Source organism: Calliphora vicina, chromosome 4 (genome assembly GCF_958450345.1).
Source record: "Calliphora vicina chromosome 4, idCalVici1.1, whole genome shotgun sequence".
NCBI lineage: Eukaryota > Metazoa > Arthropoda > Insecta > Diptera > Calliphoridae > Calliphora > Calliphora vicina.
Genome location: NC_088783.1, coordinates 84,724,711 through 84,744,169, shown reverse-complemented (window position 1 = coordinate 84,744,169; position 19,459 = coordinate 84,724,711). Strand labels below are relative to the sequence as shown.

General features: G+C 30.2%; 1 protein-coding gene across 1 annotated transcript in view; it reads left to right on the top strand.

The window, feature by feature from the left end:
* The window catches only part of LOC135958533 (uncharacterized), a 67,671-nt gene that overhangs the window by 30,667 nt on the left and 17,545 nt on the right, over positions 1-19,459 (top strand). The window contains exon 4 of the mRNA XM_065509434.1: positions 12,008-12,181. Coding sequence (XP_065365506.1) covers positions 12,008-12,181 — 174 coding nt within the window. The remainder of the gene's footprint in view (positions 1-12,007; positions 12,182-19,459) is intronic.

Sequence of the window (19,459 nt, the reverse complement as noted above, 5' to 3'; positions counted from 1 at the left end):
AAAATGCATGGAAATCTACTAAAGTAAGTAAGTTTTCATGTAAATTTACACAATATGCGTAAATTTAAGCACAATATGTTTCACAGAAAAAACTATTTCTTAAACCTTTTCAATTTAAATATATATCACATATTGAACTGGTTTCAATTATTTTATAATTGAATCAAGTATTCATGTGCTCAAAAACAAAATTTTCTGATATTTTCTATTGAATTTTGAGTTTGATAATTTTGACAATTGAATACACAATTTTCGTTATTGGTTGAACTTTAAATACAAAAATTATTGAATAGATAATTTTCGTGATTGAAAACACATTTGTTATTTTTTGTGTTTTCAATTACGAAAATTATCTATTCAATAATTTTTGTATTTAAAGTTCAACCAATAACGAAAATTGTGTATTCAATTGTCAAAATTATCAAATTCAAAACTCAATAGAAAATATCAGAAAATTTTGTTTTTGAGCACATGAATACTTGAGCACATGAATCGCATGATACCGTAAGATAGCAGATTCCAAGAAGATGCATAAAATAAGAGCAGTGCTGGCATAACCAGGGTTATGTTGGAGCAATAGGCTTAATTACTTCTGGTATCGCATATGCCATGTCGTTTCCATATAACCCCCATCATGAGATCAGGGTCCCCTAGACACACACCTCATAACTGACCAGCAAACACTAGTTTACTACGTCCAGTGGATTTGTTGGCTCATAGTGGTACAATAGCTCATTTCATTGAACTGGACCTCCTTGCTGAATCCCAAGAAAAATATTGTAAAATATTTCTTACAGTTGCCACAGCATCATGAACACTACAAATTTCCCAATATGAATTCCGGCTATATAGGCACAAAAAATTTGTATGTAATACTACATGGGCGATTAATTCAAAGAGCACAATATTTTTAATTTCGGATAAAAAAAATCGGTTTTATTTAGCACTCTAATGTACAACAGGCAGTTTCCTTCATAAACAATAATTTCCTTAAAAAAAGAAATACAAAATATTTCAGTATGTGAATGTTAAATACTCGTATTAACTAGAGGGAAGCATTTTGATGAGAATTAACTTGTGTGGTTGTTTTAAGTAGAGTGTTGTCAGGACATTAAAAATAAAAAAAAAAACAATCCGACAAATGTGTGACAAGGCAAACATGTCATCACTGTGCCACCCATTTACCCATATTTATAGTCCACTTGCACTCATTTGATGTCTGTTTAATGTGTAAAACTTTTCATTCATGCAACCAAACTTCTCTTCCCATCCCATTCCTTAAAACCATTCATTTTCTCAATTATACTGTATACTGACTGGCAATGATGCAATTAGTCTGGGGTGACTCTAATGGCTTTTGACAACATATTTTACACAATTGGTTTCTATGTGTGAATTTTACCATACACACACAAACACACCACCTTTATATATTCATTAGACCTGCCCTTAAAAATACATAGATTTGCACGATGGCTCTGATTTTGTGCATTAGTAGTTAAAACTAGCTGCTGCAAAACTTGAAAACAATAGGATAACTAAAACCCGCGCCGGAAATCTATTGAAAGTTGTGAAATTGCGTAAACGATTTTGCTATTTAAGGTGAACTTACGAAAGAGTTAACTGTCAAACGAACTGTCATACTGCGCTCACTTTTTCACATTTATGATCAATATACCCTGGTAAATCAGCATGAATAGATTGACGATTGAACAATGCTACCGAATTATCCAAATTTATGTTGAAAAACTATCAACGATTCGCGAAACTTCGTGATTTTAAGCAAGCCATCCGTCGAAGTCTATAAAATTCATATCGCATACTCTCTAAATAATGCAAGATCCAAATTTATCGATTTGTCCGTCCAGTACGTAGATCTTGACCTAAAACCGTATAAGATAAGATCCAGATGGTTCTGGAATTAAAGCCACGATACCATCGTATGCGTTGTTCTTTCGTCGTTTGGACTCTAGAACAGTTGGAACCTGACCCGATGTTTTATCGCAAAATTGTGTTCAACGATGATGCTCATTTTTGTCTTAACGGGTGAGACCAATGCACAACAGACCCTACAGATTCCAATACAAACAGACGCGGTCATATGTTCGAAATTATTTTCAAATGTTAATGCCATGTATTGATTAAATTTAAAATTAATATTAACTTATTTTGTGGTATTTTTTACAATATCATTTTTACAGTTCTATCGGGCTTAAACCAACACACCTTTATTTTAGCAGACCATGTTTTAAATTTTAAAAATATGACAGCACCAAGTGGCTTAGTAATTACAATAATTCTTTATCAAGGTTTGTTGTCCTTACCGCTAAGCTATCGATTATCATTAACGTTACCTTTTTACCATTTTGAATCGCCAGTCAACCTTTACTCTTTATTCAAATCACACAACAACAGTTTAAACTTTAACTAGTCACTACTCTGAGTTTTTATTAAATTACGGTTTTAGAAAGTTCTTGAATTATTTACACGTTTGATGTTGACTGAATCACGATTCATCGCTGTTTATTATTTATATACCAGCGGCATATTCTAGTAATTTCCAGCATTATCTAGTGAAAGCCCTCGAGAGAGTTCTACTTCGGAAATAAGTATCAATATTTTTTAATTGTTATGCATTGAATGTTCTGTTATATTCTGCAATAAGTTATGAACAAACAATTTTGAAACCAGACATTTAAACCGCTAAGTTCAAATTGATAAATGCAATTTTGTAACAATATTGTTGGACGTTGTTCTTATAAAGTCATCTGAAATCAAACAAACATTTGTTAAAAATAGTGGTTACGTTTTTATGTCAAATATTAAATTGTCATTGCGAACGTACTTTTAGTTTTAGCTAATAATGAAACAAATAATAAAACCCATCAAAATCAAATCTATTTTTTTAAGGGCAGTTCTAATGTTACATATGTATGTAGCATGTAGTATATTTTTGAAATATGCGTGTATGCTATCCACAGTTAGACGCCTGAATACAAAATGCCACTTAAATCTTTTCTACGTAGTTTGAATTCATTATGCTCAACTTTGCATATAAAACGTTGTGATTCATCTCAAAACCACCTAAAAAAAATTTAGTCAAGACAACTTTAAGAGTTGTGTTGTGGCTTATTTTGAACTAATTTACATACGACTGCATTTGTAAATTGCGTAATAAATGCACAGACCACGTTCTCATACTATGTGGGTGGGAAAGATGTATGAATGTGTAAATTTAGTATGTGCAAAATTCGAAATTGTTCCCAACTAATATGAATGCTATTAAAGGATCAAAGGACAGAAAGGTCCTTTTTGAAGGTTTTTGTCATTGTGTCTACGTTTATTCCAAACCAGAGATGGGATATGATGCACAACTGCATGTAACTGAGTGGTTTGCTACCAGCTAGACTACCGTTACCTATACTAAACCTACACCGAAATAACTGCATATACCGTTTAAATTCCCTTCACAAATTAATGGAAAATACCATGTTTGTCCACCGATTCGAAATGGTTAAAAGGTAACCCTAACACATTAAATTGTGAGTTAGTTTGTCACTTTTAATAATGCGTTGATAATTCTGTATTTATAATTATTTAAAACTAGCTGGTAGCTATTTACTAATGTTAGTTCTTCAAGTTAGTTCAAAAATGAGAAGTGAAAAGGAGGTAATATATTAAAAATTAAAATTTAAGTATGAGAAAATTTTTGGAAATCTCAAGGAACTGAATTTTTCTGACCCCTTTTCACTTTTCATTTTTCTTAATAAGAGCATTTTTTTGGAGAAAGTTGTAGAACTAACAACACCGGGTATAAACTTTGTTGTAGAAAATTTGGTGAACAAACACGTTGTGCAGCAAAATTTAATTTTATAATAAATAGAAATTGAAATGTTTATAGAGCACTGAAAAGATATCAATTTAAGATAATAACTTTATTATATACATATTTTTTTTGCAACATTACATTAAGCTGTGTTAATCACGGTCGCCGAGTGATCCTTTTTGACGAGATTCCAATTATGTGCTATAAAACATACTTTTCCAGCATTATCTAAAGTTAATCTGTTTCGTTCTTTTGAGTGCATTAAACGTTGAGTGCTGAGTGCAGTGGCAGCTGAAGTGCATGGAGCAGTCAATATACGAACCGCTTTTCTGCTTAATTCTGTGGACGCGCAAATACTTTTTCACTATGCAGATCCACACAAAATTTTTAGCCCACAAATCTCTCTAGCTTTATAGTTTGCTAGGTCCGCCATTATATTTATATTTAAATTGGTACCCATCGCAATTAGACAATCGAATTTCAAATGCTTTTTATAAATACCCAAAAAGGGTATTTACTTGGTATATACATTGGGTAAATTACATCTCTAAAAATGCTAAATTGCCTTACATTTAGACTATTTCGCTAACGGTCTTTGAATGATAACATAATTAATTTCGATCTGAACTAAAATATTAATAAAATAAATAAATCGATTCAAAATGCTTTTGCGTTCGAGTAAACAAACTAATATCAATGTTCAACATCGTGCGATTTACATATACATAATTTTTACTTCTGAAAATTTAATTTAAAAAAAAAACTCAATTATGGAAAACAAAAACTTGTATGTTGCAAACCGTATTTTCGTTGTAATCGAACCTCCTGTCATTTATATTATTGAAAACCACTAATTTTTAAAACCTATTCGATTTATAGACCAGGGACGATTAACTCCGAAATAGGAAATTAATTTCAATGATGTGTACCGACGAAAATTGTGTTAACCCTCGAAATAACTTTACAATTGATTAAACATTTCTTGAATTTATTCTGTTTGTATAAAATATTACTTTTTTGGAGTTTTTGTTGTGCTGTGTGTGTGTTCATTTACATAATTGTCCATAAAATAATATTATCTTTAAGATGCATACGTAGGTAGGTTCGTTTGCTCATTTACGTGTAAATGTTCTTTTGTTCAATAAAATATTATAGGTTATATCAGAGTTTCTCAATTATTCAACCATAGAGTACGGTTTTTTCGATCATTGCCTATTAGTGAAATGACTGTATACAACTTCAAAACATCATAAATATTGTCTTTATAAACTAATTTAACAACTATTTATTTTGATTGACAGATATGAGTTTTACTTTTTAAGCAGAAAAATATTTTTAAAAATCGATTGGAAAATGGCTGAGTTTCTGTAATTTAACTCAAGGAAATATTTGTAAAAATCGGTTGGAAAATGGCTAAGTTACGGTAATTTAATTTAAGGTAAATACTGTCGGCTATGTTTTTTTTTTGCAAAACATACAAAACATTTGTATGAAAAAAATCGAAAAAGTCGAGACACATGATATCACAAAAATTAGCAAAACTCATTATTTTTTTAACTGATTTTAATTTACTTGTAAAAAAAGGGCGTTATTTAAACTTTAACGTAACAACCATTTAATACTCTGCACTAAGTAAATGAGCAAACAAATTTTTCTTTTAAAATCAGTATGGTAGTGTAGCGTATAAAAATATTAAATGAAGTTATCTCGAAAAGCCATAAGTATTTCCGAACGCTATGGACTCCAAAGGTATAATATACCGAAGGTTTAATAGACTAAAGGCCTGTTTTCAGAATACCTACTCCTGAGAAACTGAGATTAATGTGCTGTTTTTCTATAGCAAACGAAGGTTTTGAGTGGAAATTTTACATATATTTTGCTTTTGTTACAATAACAAAACACATGTTAAATCTCCACTCAAAGTACTCGTTTGGATTAGAAAAACAGCACATAAGGAAGCTATGATAAACGATCTTTGTATTTAAAGAAATACAGTCGTTGTAACAATTGTGTGCTTTTTATTTAGCAATTTTCATTTGAAAATTTCTTCATATCAATGATTGAGAATAGCTGAGTTTTAATCAAAAATAATTTTCATGGTTTTCTTGTTCATTTCATTTAATTTTTCTTTCTCTTGTTCTTTGTTTTAATAACAATCGTTTAACATTCCCGATTTGTGTAGAATGACGTCAATAATAAAAGTTTGTTGCCAATATCAACGAACCGTAACATTTATTAAACATATTAAAAAAACAAAGTCATAATAATGCTATTACACTCACAAATGCTCTTATGAACTTCTGATTACCTTTACATTTATTGTTGTGCGTCCGACCAATCCCTTTAAATAATAAATTTTAAAATTATACAATGACTGATTGACAGACTTACTGACTGACTGACTGACTGATTTAATTGATAATTAATTCCACCCCTTGTGAAGCAGCAAATAGCATGCAACATTTGTGAGTTGGTATCAAAAGAACGAATTCAACGGTTGTCAGTTAGAAAAAACAAAAATACAAATTTAACAAAATAATTTTTGTTATAAATTTTGGTGTTATAGTTGTGTGTTGTGCTATTGAAAAATAGTTTGAAATCCTTCAACCATAATTCCGTACAAAAAACAGCAGAGTTGAGTGGACTAATATAAAATACATTCAACAAGTCTATAAACTAAATTTTGTTTTGACATTTAAGATGAATTTTTTGAGGAAATGAGTTTGTATTTGTGAATAAGAGTATTCATCCTAGTACATAGAATAATAAATACATTTAAATACATACCTACATTTATTATAACCTCCATTCTACATGTTATATGTACTAAGTCTGAAAAGTAGATAACGATACCATGCTAGATTACATGGTATTATCTATAATATATTTAAAGAAAACAGCAAAAAATTATTGAAAAATATCATATTCATTGGAGGTTGTCTCACATTTTGGTCCATACATCTGATTTTGCTCGACAAAGAATATTTAGGCTAAAATTCATCCTCCTACGTCCTTCCCTCGAGACCATATCGTACCTTCAACAGACAGACAGATGGACGTACATGGATTAATCGTCTTAAGGTAGGATCACACATGACAAATATTTGACGAAAAAGACGTAACCACTAAATAAAATACATTTGAATTCTTTTATTTATTGTCAAAAACTCCATTTACTTAAGACAATTCAAAACAAATATTAAGTTTTATTTTATTTGATGCTGTTTGATCTTAAAAAAAAACACTTGCAAGAGTAAACACGTCAAACACAATTGTGCTAAAAAAGTGGTTACGCTTTTTTGAGTAAATATTTGCCATGTGTGACCGTACCTTTAGAATGTTATAAGCTACCAGCGTATGGATGATTTCATGTCAAGTGAACCAACATTTGAAATCGATGTCTTCCGATCGGAATGAAGTTTGCACAAAGGTTTGTTCAATTTTTCAACAAGATCGGTGTAGAACTGTCTGAGTTAGAGGGGGTCAAAATTTGACATTTTGGCCAAGCAGGTGTTTTTTCTCATCCCTTTAACTTGTTACCTATTGTTCTTAGCAAAATGTGTCCCAAATAGTTTAGAAGGATATTTCTTCAATTTTTCGAAAAAAAAAATTAAAAAAATTTTCACATTTTTTTTCCAAGGGTTAATTTCCATTTTTGTGCTGTTATTGTAAATACTAGACTTCGATTTATATTTTTCTTAAGTTTCATCAAAATCGGCCCAAAAATATATAACACTAGCTGACCCGGTGCGCTTCGCCACCCCAATTAGAAGAAGGAAATAGTACTATTAAGTCTCCCTTTGTGAATCTAAATTTAAATGTCTAATTTCATATTTCTGGGTCCAATATTATAGAAAATGCTAAAGAAAGTTACCATTCAGAATCATGTGTGCTTAATTTTAAATTTTTACGTTTATTATTATAAAATATTCAAAAAGTAAAATTGCAATAAAGAAATAGTATCACTTTTGAATTCGTATTCACTAAACCATAACCAAGTTTGAATTTTAAATTTGTATAGCATTTTCTATATTATTAACTAATTCTGTTTCTAAAACACTTAATGTTTAATAAATTATCACAAAACCGAAACCGATCGGTTTTCAATCTTTTAAAACCGAAACCGCGGTTTTGAAATTCTTCGGTTTTTTGGAAACTCTAGGTCCATTATTATAGAAAATTTAATTTTCACTCACTTAGGACCATTTCATATTTCTATGTCCATTATTACAGAAAATTCAAAAACTACTATTAGAATATATAAAAAGTACCAAAAAGCCCCCAATTATGGTTTCCCACTCACTCGGGTCCATATAAGCTTAATTTCATGCCTTCATTGGTGAAGAAATTACAAAAAATACCATTCGAATAAAGAAAAAGTACCAAAAAGTCTCCTCCTAGAATTCTCACTCACTTAGGAACATATACGCTTAATTTCATGATTCTAAGTCCATTGTTACAGAAAATTAAAAAAAGTACCATTATAATAAAGAAAAAGTACCATGAAGTATCCGCTTGAATTTTCACTCACTTTCATATCTCTAGGTCCAATAATACAGAAAATTCAAAAAGTACCATTAGAATTTAGAAAAAGTACCATTCGAATAAAGAAAAAGTCTCCCCCTAGAATTCTCACTCACTTAGGACCATATATGCTTAATTTCATGTTTGTTATAGAAAATTAAAAAAGTACCATTAGAAGAATAAAAAAGTACCTATAGTTCAGTTTTCAGATTTTGGTACCTAAATATTATCCCCTATTTTTAATACTAACTTCACTCAGATACATATCAGCTAACTTTAATGACGATAAGTGAAATAATTTAAAATATTAAAAAAGTACCATTAGGAGAAAAGTACCAATTTTCCTTTTCCTCCTTGAACACCTCTCAAGTTTGAAATTTAAATATAAACCATTTTGCCTAAATTGTTTATGCTACAGGCATGTCTCAAAAGAATAAAATCTGTGTTAATGTACCCAAGAAAAATATGTTTTAAAAAATGTACCAAACTGTTTACCCGGATTTGGCCCAATATCCTTGGCACTCGAGTTCCTAATAACACCCTGTTAGTTAATTTATGTATGAATCCAGGAACCAATGTTAAAAAAAAATTATCAAAATTGGCTTAATAATTTCAAATAAAATGTATTTTCCCGATGTTATCTCCTTTTTGGTACCTTTTTCATCCCCATTGCGGTGGTAAAATTTTATTCAAATAAATTTCTGTGTCGTTGTGGGAGCTCATAATAAAATATTCGTATTTCTAGTCAAATTATAGAAAAACATATTTTATGAAAAAGTACCAAAAATAAACTCAATTTTTATCCTTTAAGGGTTCGAATTTCCAAAAAGTACCAAACTTATATTTTTTATTTTTTGATGAGTAAAGAATACGATTTAAAATTTGTTTCTATGTTTATTGGTTTAAAAGATACATAGGGTGCCAAAAAAGTACCAAAATACAGTTTTTACCCGTTTTGTCCCTTAAAAGGTTTGAATTTCGAAAAAGTACGAAACACCTGTCAGCTTATTTTTTAAATGGAGTAACATGGAGTAACATGCCATTTTAAGTTTTTTTGTACCGAATTTACCCGTTTTTACCCCCTAAACGTTCGAATTTCCAAAAATCCCTTCTTAGTGGATCGTTTTGGGGAGGGAGGAACCGACAGTTAAAATTTCATGATTCTAGCTTCAGTCGTTTGGGCTGTGGGATGATGAATCAGTCAGTCATTCAGTCAGTCAGTAACGTTACTCTTATATATATATAGATTTCGCTATCTTTCCATTAGAAATTCCAAATATTGAAATATTGATATATTTTAAGTAAGAATAAACTTTTGTTTTAATATTTCTCATAATATGTTAATTTTGTTCCTACATTTCTTGTTCTAGTGGCCTGAGACACGTTAATCGCCTATCGATTTTTTAATAACTTTAACATTTTTTAACAAATTTTTATCTTTATATCTTATTAGAACTACAATTACGTACACATTTCGATTCTTTTAAATTAAACTGCAAAAGTTATTATTTAATGGCAAACATTTTTAAAAAAATTCATATTTTCCCCTTGTAAATGCACCTCAAAACTAAATCGAAAGTCGGCACGGGTTGCCCTTCTTAGAACAAGCTAAACATTTTTTTGGTGATATTATAGGACATTACGAAAGTTTTCAGGGGATACCGTTTCAACATTTAAAAAATTTTAATTCTAAGGGACACTAATGAACATATGCTGGCGAAGTATTAGCAGAATCGCAATTAATAATCAAAATATTATCTTAGATTAATTAAAGTGGTGTTGAAAGTGATGGCAAATGTGATTTTGAAACGGTCTTCGAAAGTGATATTGAGAATGGCTTTTACAATGATTACGTTGAAATAAACGAAGGCCATGATCTTAAAATATATACAAGTGATGTTATTAACCGCATATGTAAGTGTTGCAAAATGATAGAGCTTGAGGTATAATACAATTTGTTATACAAAATTTAGAAAAAGTGAATAATTAACTTCCTAAAGAATTAGTTACTCATTTTAAAACCCGAATTAATTAACGACATAAAAATGTTCTTAATACGTTTATATTGTACTTGAATTCAAGATGATGTCATATGCTGGCGAAATATTAGCAGAATCGCAATTAATAATCAAAATATTAACTTACACAGAAAAAACTATTTCCTAAACCGTTTCAATTCAAATATTTGTCACATATTGAACTGGTTTCAATTATTTCATAATTAAATCAAGTATTCATTTGCTCAAAAGCTAAATTTTCTGATATTTTCTATTGAATTTTGAGTTTTGAATTTGATAATTTTGACAATTGAATATACAATTTTCGTTATTGGTTGAATTTCCAATACAAAAATTATTGAATAGATAATTTTCGTAATTGAAACACAAAAAATAACAAAATTACGAAAATTATCTATGTTACGTTTTAACCTTTTCAAAACGTTTGGTTTATGTACTTTAAATAAACCGGATACTTTTGATTGCAAGTAACAACTCTTTATTTATTTAAAATGTACAACAACAGCATTAAATAGTCACTCAGTGGTTTTTATACGCGTTTATAAATTCGCAGAAATAAAGACACACTTTATATTGTACACGAATTCAATTGAAAAACACAGCACACTTTAAGGCACTCAGTTGATGTTTATTTTAATAGCGTCTCTGATAAACTGACTAACGACTGCAATCTCTGCCACTATTTATAACACTGCCATCTGCACTCTAGATTGCTCTTTAACTGTCAAAGTTCGAATATTCTAGATCTTACTAATACATACGCCATCTGTGGTGTACTTTCTACAATGTTATTTAACTGAATATTCGAATTCAAACAGCGTTGCCAACTTACGATCAATGGTCAACTGAAAGCTTTTATTTAATAATGCCCACAGACATGTAATAGCAACAGCACTGTTATTTGAAAGCATTATGCTACTTTTAAATCAGCCCTTAAAATCGCTATATTTGAATTCAAATACAATTTCGTAACAATACGTTTATATTGTACTTAAATTCAAGATGATGTCCAACTAGCTCAAATTTGTTTAAGAATAGCTCCAAATGCTAGTCAATTGTTATGTAGATGGTTCGGTAGGGAATCTGATCAGAATATTTCTGATGAAAATTTAATGATAGATTTTGTTATCGAATGTTTTTTAACATTATCAATACTTGAATTGTTAACTTTAACGTTATTTTTTGTTTTTCTTTAACAATAAAATATTAAAAAACCTACATCAAAACTTCATACTTTACTTTTTTTAAAAAAATTAAATTATTCGAATAATTCGATTAATTTTAAACGTGTGATCGAATTATTCGAACAAGTTAAAATCTCTTATTCGGATTATTCGTTTTATTCAAAAGTTGGTTCACTTGACATGAAATTCAATATTTCGATATGTTACAAATGAAATAATTGTAAAAATTGTTAAGCTAACTTATTACAAAGTGGACTTATCATATTTTATCACTAAGTTAACGATATGTCTGTAATAAAATCACAAAGAGAATTTCTTTAATTGTTTAACAAAATATTAAAATGTTTCAAATTAAGGTACTGAGAAAGCTATAAAAAATTTTCTCTTTTTTTTGGTCTCAGATTTTTTATAAAAATTGTTTCACTCTAACCTAATATGTTTAACACTCATTTCAGAATGCAATTCTCCCCAATGTCAAGAGGAACTGACCGCACCTTTGAGTGTGCCAGCTGTTGCTCTATTGCCCATACACACCAGTTCACCAGAACGTCGTATGACACAGAAGGAAATCATAGCTGGCGAAGAGCGTCCCCGTTATGTTCTGCAGGCACAATATAAATCATCACCAGGTACATTTGCTTTTGTAATCTTCTAGTATTAATTTCATTATTATTTCTTTTACAACTGCATACAATATGTTTATTATTTGTTCTTTGCACTTTATTTAATGAAATTAAATGAAATGCAAGGCAATGCAATGCAATTTCATACAATGTGCTTTCCCCATATAAAATATTCTATTTCTGTCATCATTGTAAATAATCATCATGACAGCAGAAACAATAATGCACGTGCGCCATATTAAAATGATACAAAATAAATTTTATACATACCTGCAGATATTACATACATATGTACCTATAAAATGTACATAAATATGTATCTGTATAATTAATTATATTGCTTTAAAATTTGTTTTATTTTTTTCTCTATTAACAATTACTCATACATACATAAATGCATTAGCACATACATAAATAAATAATAAATACATATACGTACATACATATGTTTAGTACATATTTACATGCATTGTAGATATTCATAAAACCAGACGTCATTTATCTAATTGATAACTAGCTACTTGTTCACGTACATATTTGAAAAATTAACGAACTAAAAAATGAAATAAATTGAAAATGGAAAATCAAACATTTATCGTCATTAAGCATTTTTGATTTCATTTCCATTTACATTTGCTAATAATATATGTCTTTGGATGCTTTTTAAAATTCCATTTACAAATAATACTCATTAAATGCCAAAGCAAAAGTATTCAGCTTTTTACCATAATTTCATGCAAATTTTCTAATAAATAATTCGGCTGTGCCGAATCTTGTGTACCCTCCATCAATATGTGATAATAATATGTTTTTCTGATAAGGGTTGTATGGTCCAATCCTCAAAAAAGTTGGTAGCAAGATTTAGGTTCGTATAAAACTTGTTTATGTCCAATTTCATTACGATATCATCATCATCATAATATTAATAGGCAAGTCGATTTCTTTAGACCCCTTTTACGCTCACATTATACATTCAATTTGGGCAAGAAATATACCATTTTAAAGGGATTTATTCACAGAAGTGCAGAATACATATTGAAATCGGTTCAGTTTTTTAGGAGTTATAAGCGTTTAAAGATGTTACTAACATATATGCAAAAACGTGTACATGTGAACCTTAAGCTAAAAAGTAAACAAAGCAATAATAAAAGCATAAATAAGAGAAACAGTTAAACAGTATTGATTTCGCTCTGTTTTAAGTGAGAGTTATAGAAAACAAAGAAGAAGACTTTAGTAATTTAAATTCGCTTTAATAAATATATTTTGAAGGTGTTTTTTTATTTTCTAACTCCCATATGCATAAACAATTTTTTAAATTTATCAAAGGTTTATAAAACAAAATTTCCATTCAAAATTTGTTTTATAAACCTTTAACAAATTTAAAAACTGTTTATGCATATGGGGGTAAATATGTAATTGTACATAAGTAAACAGTTATTTTATAATATGTGCAGAACTATAATTGTGACGATTTTCAACAGTTTATCACTGCATGAAGTTTAATGAAAAATGGGACGGGTCGAAAAAATATTTTGTCTAAATGGCTCTTTTATAATTTTGCATAGTTTCGCTGAAATTGTTTGGGATTGGCACACCCTATACAAAGTATGTATATAATTAATTTCGAATATCTGTAGAACTATAATTGTAAAAGTGTTTAAGCTTTTACCGAATTAATTTCTTATTACTGTGCGGAGTTTAGCTGAATATAGACGTAATTAGATTAGAGGGCATAGCACCTCCCATACAAAGTAAATACTGATTTCGAATATCTGGGGAACCAAAATGGGAGGGATCGGAAAAGAAGGTGAGTCACCTCCCATACAAAGTTATAATTGCAAGGTTCTTCAAATTTTGTCCGCATAGATCTCTTACCATTTTACACAGATTGGCTGAAAATGGTCGGGATTGAAGTAGTGGTTGTGGCACAATGTAAATAATTAATTTTGAATATCTGGAGAACTATATTTCTATAAGAATTTTAACTCTGTATCAATCAATTTATTACTATTCTATGGAGGTTAGCTAAAAATTTATTTATTCATGTTCCCTGTTCGAAGTTTAGCTAAGCATGATCGGCTTAGTAGCTAGATATTTACATAAATGGGTTGGATCTGAGCAGTGGAGTGGAGTGGTAAATTAGTTAGTTATTTTCGAATATCAAGTGAACTGTAATTGAGAGATTCTCAAATTTTGTATGTGTTATTGTCGTATTTCCATTCATATTTTTTTAATTTTACTAGGGTAGGGGTAGCGAAGTGCACCGGGTTATGCTAGTTAAGTATTATAAGACAATTATGAATGTTCAAGTAATTTTCTGAGGGCGGACCCTGTATGGGGATTAGGGACAAATCTTACCCTTAATTTTCGCCATACTTTAAAAACTTATCTTATCAACAGATAGTAATTGTGGAAAATTTCAGCTAGATAGCTCCTTTTGTTTAGCCCCCATCGTGTTTTCAACATACAGACAGACCGACGGACATAGCTGGATCGTCTTAGAACATTATGAGGACCCAGAATATATATAGTAATGAGTGGTCTGTGACAAATATTTTGATGTTTTACAAACGGAATGAAAAAATCAATATACCCCCATCTATTTTGGTGGTATACAAAAGCTTCGCGTAAACAACCTAATGAATTGTGTAGCCTGTATTAAAGATTTTGCTCCACAACTAATTAGGATTAATTAATACTCGCATTAAAACATAAAAAGGACAAATAATAAAAACCCCAATATGTGTAATAGCTTTGTCTTGTATTTTACATACTTGAGAATAATGGATGAGCAATACGAATTGAATTATTGGGATGCCAAGGATATTTGCTTTGAAAATAGATTTACATGTCGATTCAACTGAGTTCATAAAAAAATATGAAGTTTGTCTTGCTTTATTTTATATCACTCTGCTATTTAATCAGTGGACTATTTAAAATATAACACATATGAAAAATAGAACACATATGACATTAGTGGGCAAATTTTGACCAGAATGAAAATTTTGTTGTTTTCAATATAAAATACGAAAGAATATGTTCGTTCGCATTTAGAGAAACATGCAGTTACATTTAAATTTGTATCGTTTACACGTATGTATATTAGGCCGTCTCAGTTTTTACACTTTTTTTTGAAATTCCTTCATGTACATCAATTTTCTTAATCTACTCTAAAAACCAAGAATTTTGGTGTATAACACTTAATTATTGATGAACGGGAACGGTCTCTCAAATCTTTTTTTTAATTTTTTTAGGTAAAATATCTTTTCTCAAGTAGTTCTTAACGGATTTGAACCCAATTGCATGATTTAGAAAGCTAATTAAATTTCCTAAATGTTTATAAAGCAACATTTAGGAAAATTTTTATGATGACTTTTTATTCATAGCATTACAAATTCAGATTTTCAAATACAAACTTATCTACATATATTTATACCGTACACCACCATAGTGGGGAGGGTATTATGCGTTTGTGAAGATGTTTGTAACGCCCACCTTAAAGTATACCAATCGACTTAGAATCACTTTCTGAGTCGATTAAACGATGTCCGTCCGTCCGTCTGATCGGCTGGCTAGCTGTCCATGTAAACCTTGTGCGCAGAATACAGGTCGCAATTTTGAAGATATTTCGATCAAATTTGGTACATGTTATTTTTTCGGCCCATGGACCAAGCCTATTGAAACTGGCTGAAATCGGTCCATTATTTCACCTAGAAATGTCCTTCCGAAATTGGACTTTATCGGTCATAAATGTTTAATTTATAAATGTATCTCCACAAATTGAGCTCCAAATAAGTTTTATATATACAAAATTCATGTCACCAAATTTTGTTACGATCGGTCCATAATTAGTCATAGCTCCAATATAGACCCGCTTCCGAAAATCACTTTAACGTGCACAAATCGCTTAAAAATGTTTGTATACTCACAAAATTCAACATAGTAAACTTTCATAGAGACATAAATCACACGACCTAATTTCATTGTGATCGGTCCATAATTGGTTATAGCCCCCATATAAGGCCCACTTCCGAAAATCACTCACAAATATAAATTATTGAAATTTTATGGTCGGGCTTGACCGACCATACTTTCTTACTTGTTTTTTTTAATGTTTGCTTACTTTTATTATATTACAAAGTGAAACGGTCTAATGTATATGTTCTCATTACTTGATCTAATGTATCAACTCCGGATTTCGTCTCATTGTAAATGAGAATAATGTCTGTTTTTTTCGATTCTAGGCGACACGGCGCTCCTGATCTACATATTTCTGACTTGAAGTTTCTGTCTTTATCGATATATATAGATTCTGTATCACATAATTCCTAAATTTGTATGACATATGGTATGTGTTGTTTGAATGGAACATTTTCCGCATATTAGCCTATCAAATATTTCGATAACTTTTCGCAAACTCATCGCTGTCTTCTTTGTTTGAACTTGATGATATATTAGAATCATAAATATAATCAATTTCAGAAACAATATCTTCATTATCTTCACCCGATGTATCATGTGGAGTTTCTTCTTCCAAATCAGAGTTTCTTCCGCCAAATCAGATATTCATCGGTTATTTTTATTTTTTTTTAAATAAAACTTGTTATTATATTATAAGGTTAGTTTCAAAAACAATATATTTGACTAACAATGAATAATAAGTTTTTAGATCCTTACGATTCATCCAAATTCTATAAAATCAAATTGATGTAAAAATATATTAAAGAAATAATTTTTAAAATAGGTTTCCTGTTTTTCAAAATTTTTAATTGTGAAATACACGAATTTTTTGACAGATGAACGGGGTTTAAAAGTATTTTAATTATGCAGAGACGCTTTTAAATACTACGAAATAATTTGTTATCCTTTATGTCTGCAAGTTTCGAATTTTTGAAGGGCCTTCTGCGATTTTAAGATAATGCTTATTAAAAGCTTACTATTGCATTCAGTTTTGAGACCTTTCACGAAGGATCTTGTATGTACTTTAGCAAAACGTGTTGGATTAAAAGTATCGCGATTTCCGCTTACAACAACTTATTTGAATAATTTTTAAACTCTATCACTTTAGTAACTTACCACCCACAAATCTTCCCCAGAGTTTTTTATATTTATATTAGACATTGTTTTACTAATACAAATTGTTGGAACGAAAGTAATAATTTTTTTGTAATTTTCAAGTGGTTTTTTAAAATTTTGACCTGTGCAAAGAAGAAATGTTGTCGAGTTTAAGGTTTGAATTTTGACCGCATGAGTTCACCAGAGGTGCGGCCAGGGGTCCCCAAAGTAGGACTCTAGTATGATCAATTTTTAAATGATCCCATTTCTTCGTTTGTGTTCGGATTTCAAAAAACTTACACATATAGAATCTCCTCATCGAGTACAACAAAAAACTACTGGCTATCTATCAACTATCTCCTATAGCTTAGGAGATATTCGCATTTGAAAATTAAATTATCAACATTTTTACCCACCATGCTCGAGTTTTTTGATAACAGCGGGTCCAAGTATTTCCCGATTTGCTAAATCATGGAAAATTGCGAAAATGCGAAATGTTGTATTATTTGTTTGTCTGAAGACTTAAAATTGGGGCGAGGCGAAGTTCGCCGGGTCCGCTAGTTTTTTATAAAATTCACGCTTCAGCTTTTAAAGCGTGAATTTTCAGTACCGAGGGCTCTTCAATACGACAAACATAACTATATGTAGCCATGGTATTTGCATTTATATTCGTTATAGGGCCATTTACACTGGCCAAAAACCTATAAAAATATAAAATCACCAACATTTTTGCATCAAAGTTTATCACCTTATAACATTCTACCAAATGGTTATTGAGCAACAAAACATTTAGCAATATTATTACTCAATATCTGGTAAATATTTCATTCAAACAACTCTAAATCCAAAAGTTGAATTTTGCTGTAATGAAATTATTATATAAAAAAAGGAAACAACTCCATTCCGTTTCAATATTTTATTTTTTATATTTTTCAACTTCAAGAAACTATAATTAATGAAATTTTTCAATTCGGTTGCTAGTAGCGCCAATGACAAAAAGTTATTTGCTAAGTACTTAATAATAAAGAACCTCATATATTTTTTTCAAGAATCTTACAGATGAAAAATAAAATATGAACATTAAAACTTAATTTAATCATCATAAACCTACGTTCATATATGTACTTCTAAGAAAATACATGACGTATTTACGTTTTTAGTCAATTTTATCTACAGTTTTATTTAATTCATGCATTTAAAAAAGAATTCTTTATTGAGAAATGAAATAAAGGTAAGTAGTAGTAGTAGTAACTAGCACTACTTACCTACAGTTTCATGTAATAAATGAATATCATTAAATACAAAATTGTTTGTATACATATACATACATATATACTTACATAAATATATTAATACATAAAATGATGTATGTATGCAGTATGTGGCATACAACAATGACCACATAAATAGCAGTAAATATCATATATAGATACATATTAGTGTGGGTCAAATTGTAGATGGCTGACAAAATGTACAAAGGCGCATCGCGATTCTTCTTCTATGGGACATTCCAAGAAAGCTCCCGGGATTTCAATGTCCAATACTCGTCAATTTTCAAACAGGTAATAAATCCCAAAAAAAAACGAAAACTCCCTATGGCGGCACTCAAAAATAAAACCCCCACATACACATTTGGCTAGAGGAAATGAAATTTTCTTTTGCGTCAATTCTTAAGTATTTTAAAAAATCCGAGGGCGCGAAATTAATTTTTTTTTCAGTATGTATCTTTTTTTCTTTATTGAATCTTTCTTTTTAGAAATTTACAATAAGTATTCAAATCTTAACCTAAACTAAAACTAAGGTTGTTATTGCCGCTGCAATGTCCAACATGAGCGCTCGTTAAATGATTAGCTGGCCAGATCCAGTGTTTCCAATCGCCTCAGTCGTCTATTACCCTCAAATGACAGCAACTCCCTGGCAAGGGGGTTTGGATGATCCATTAGTTTTGAAATGTATTTTAGACTGGAGAGTTTGATCTCCTCGCGTATTATGGGAACATTGAGATCCTATGGATATTACTATTGCGAATGTACCATGGGGCACCTGTTATTGTCCTTAACAGTGCTGACTGCTTTCTTTGCAATTTTTCAACGTTAGATGAGAGGCTGTTCCCCATAGCTGAATGCCGTATACTTTGTATTCCAAGTCTGTACAGTTGGACTGACTTTAATTTTATTTGCGTAACCTTGGCTTCAATATGGTGGGACCATGTTAAACGGCGATCAAGAT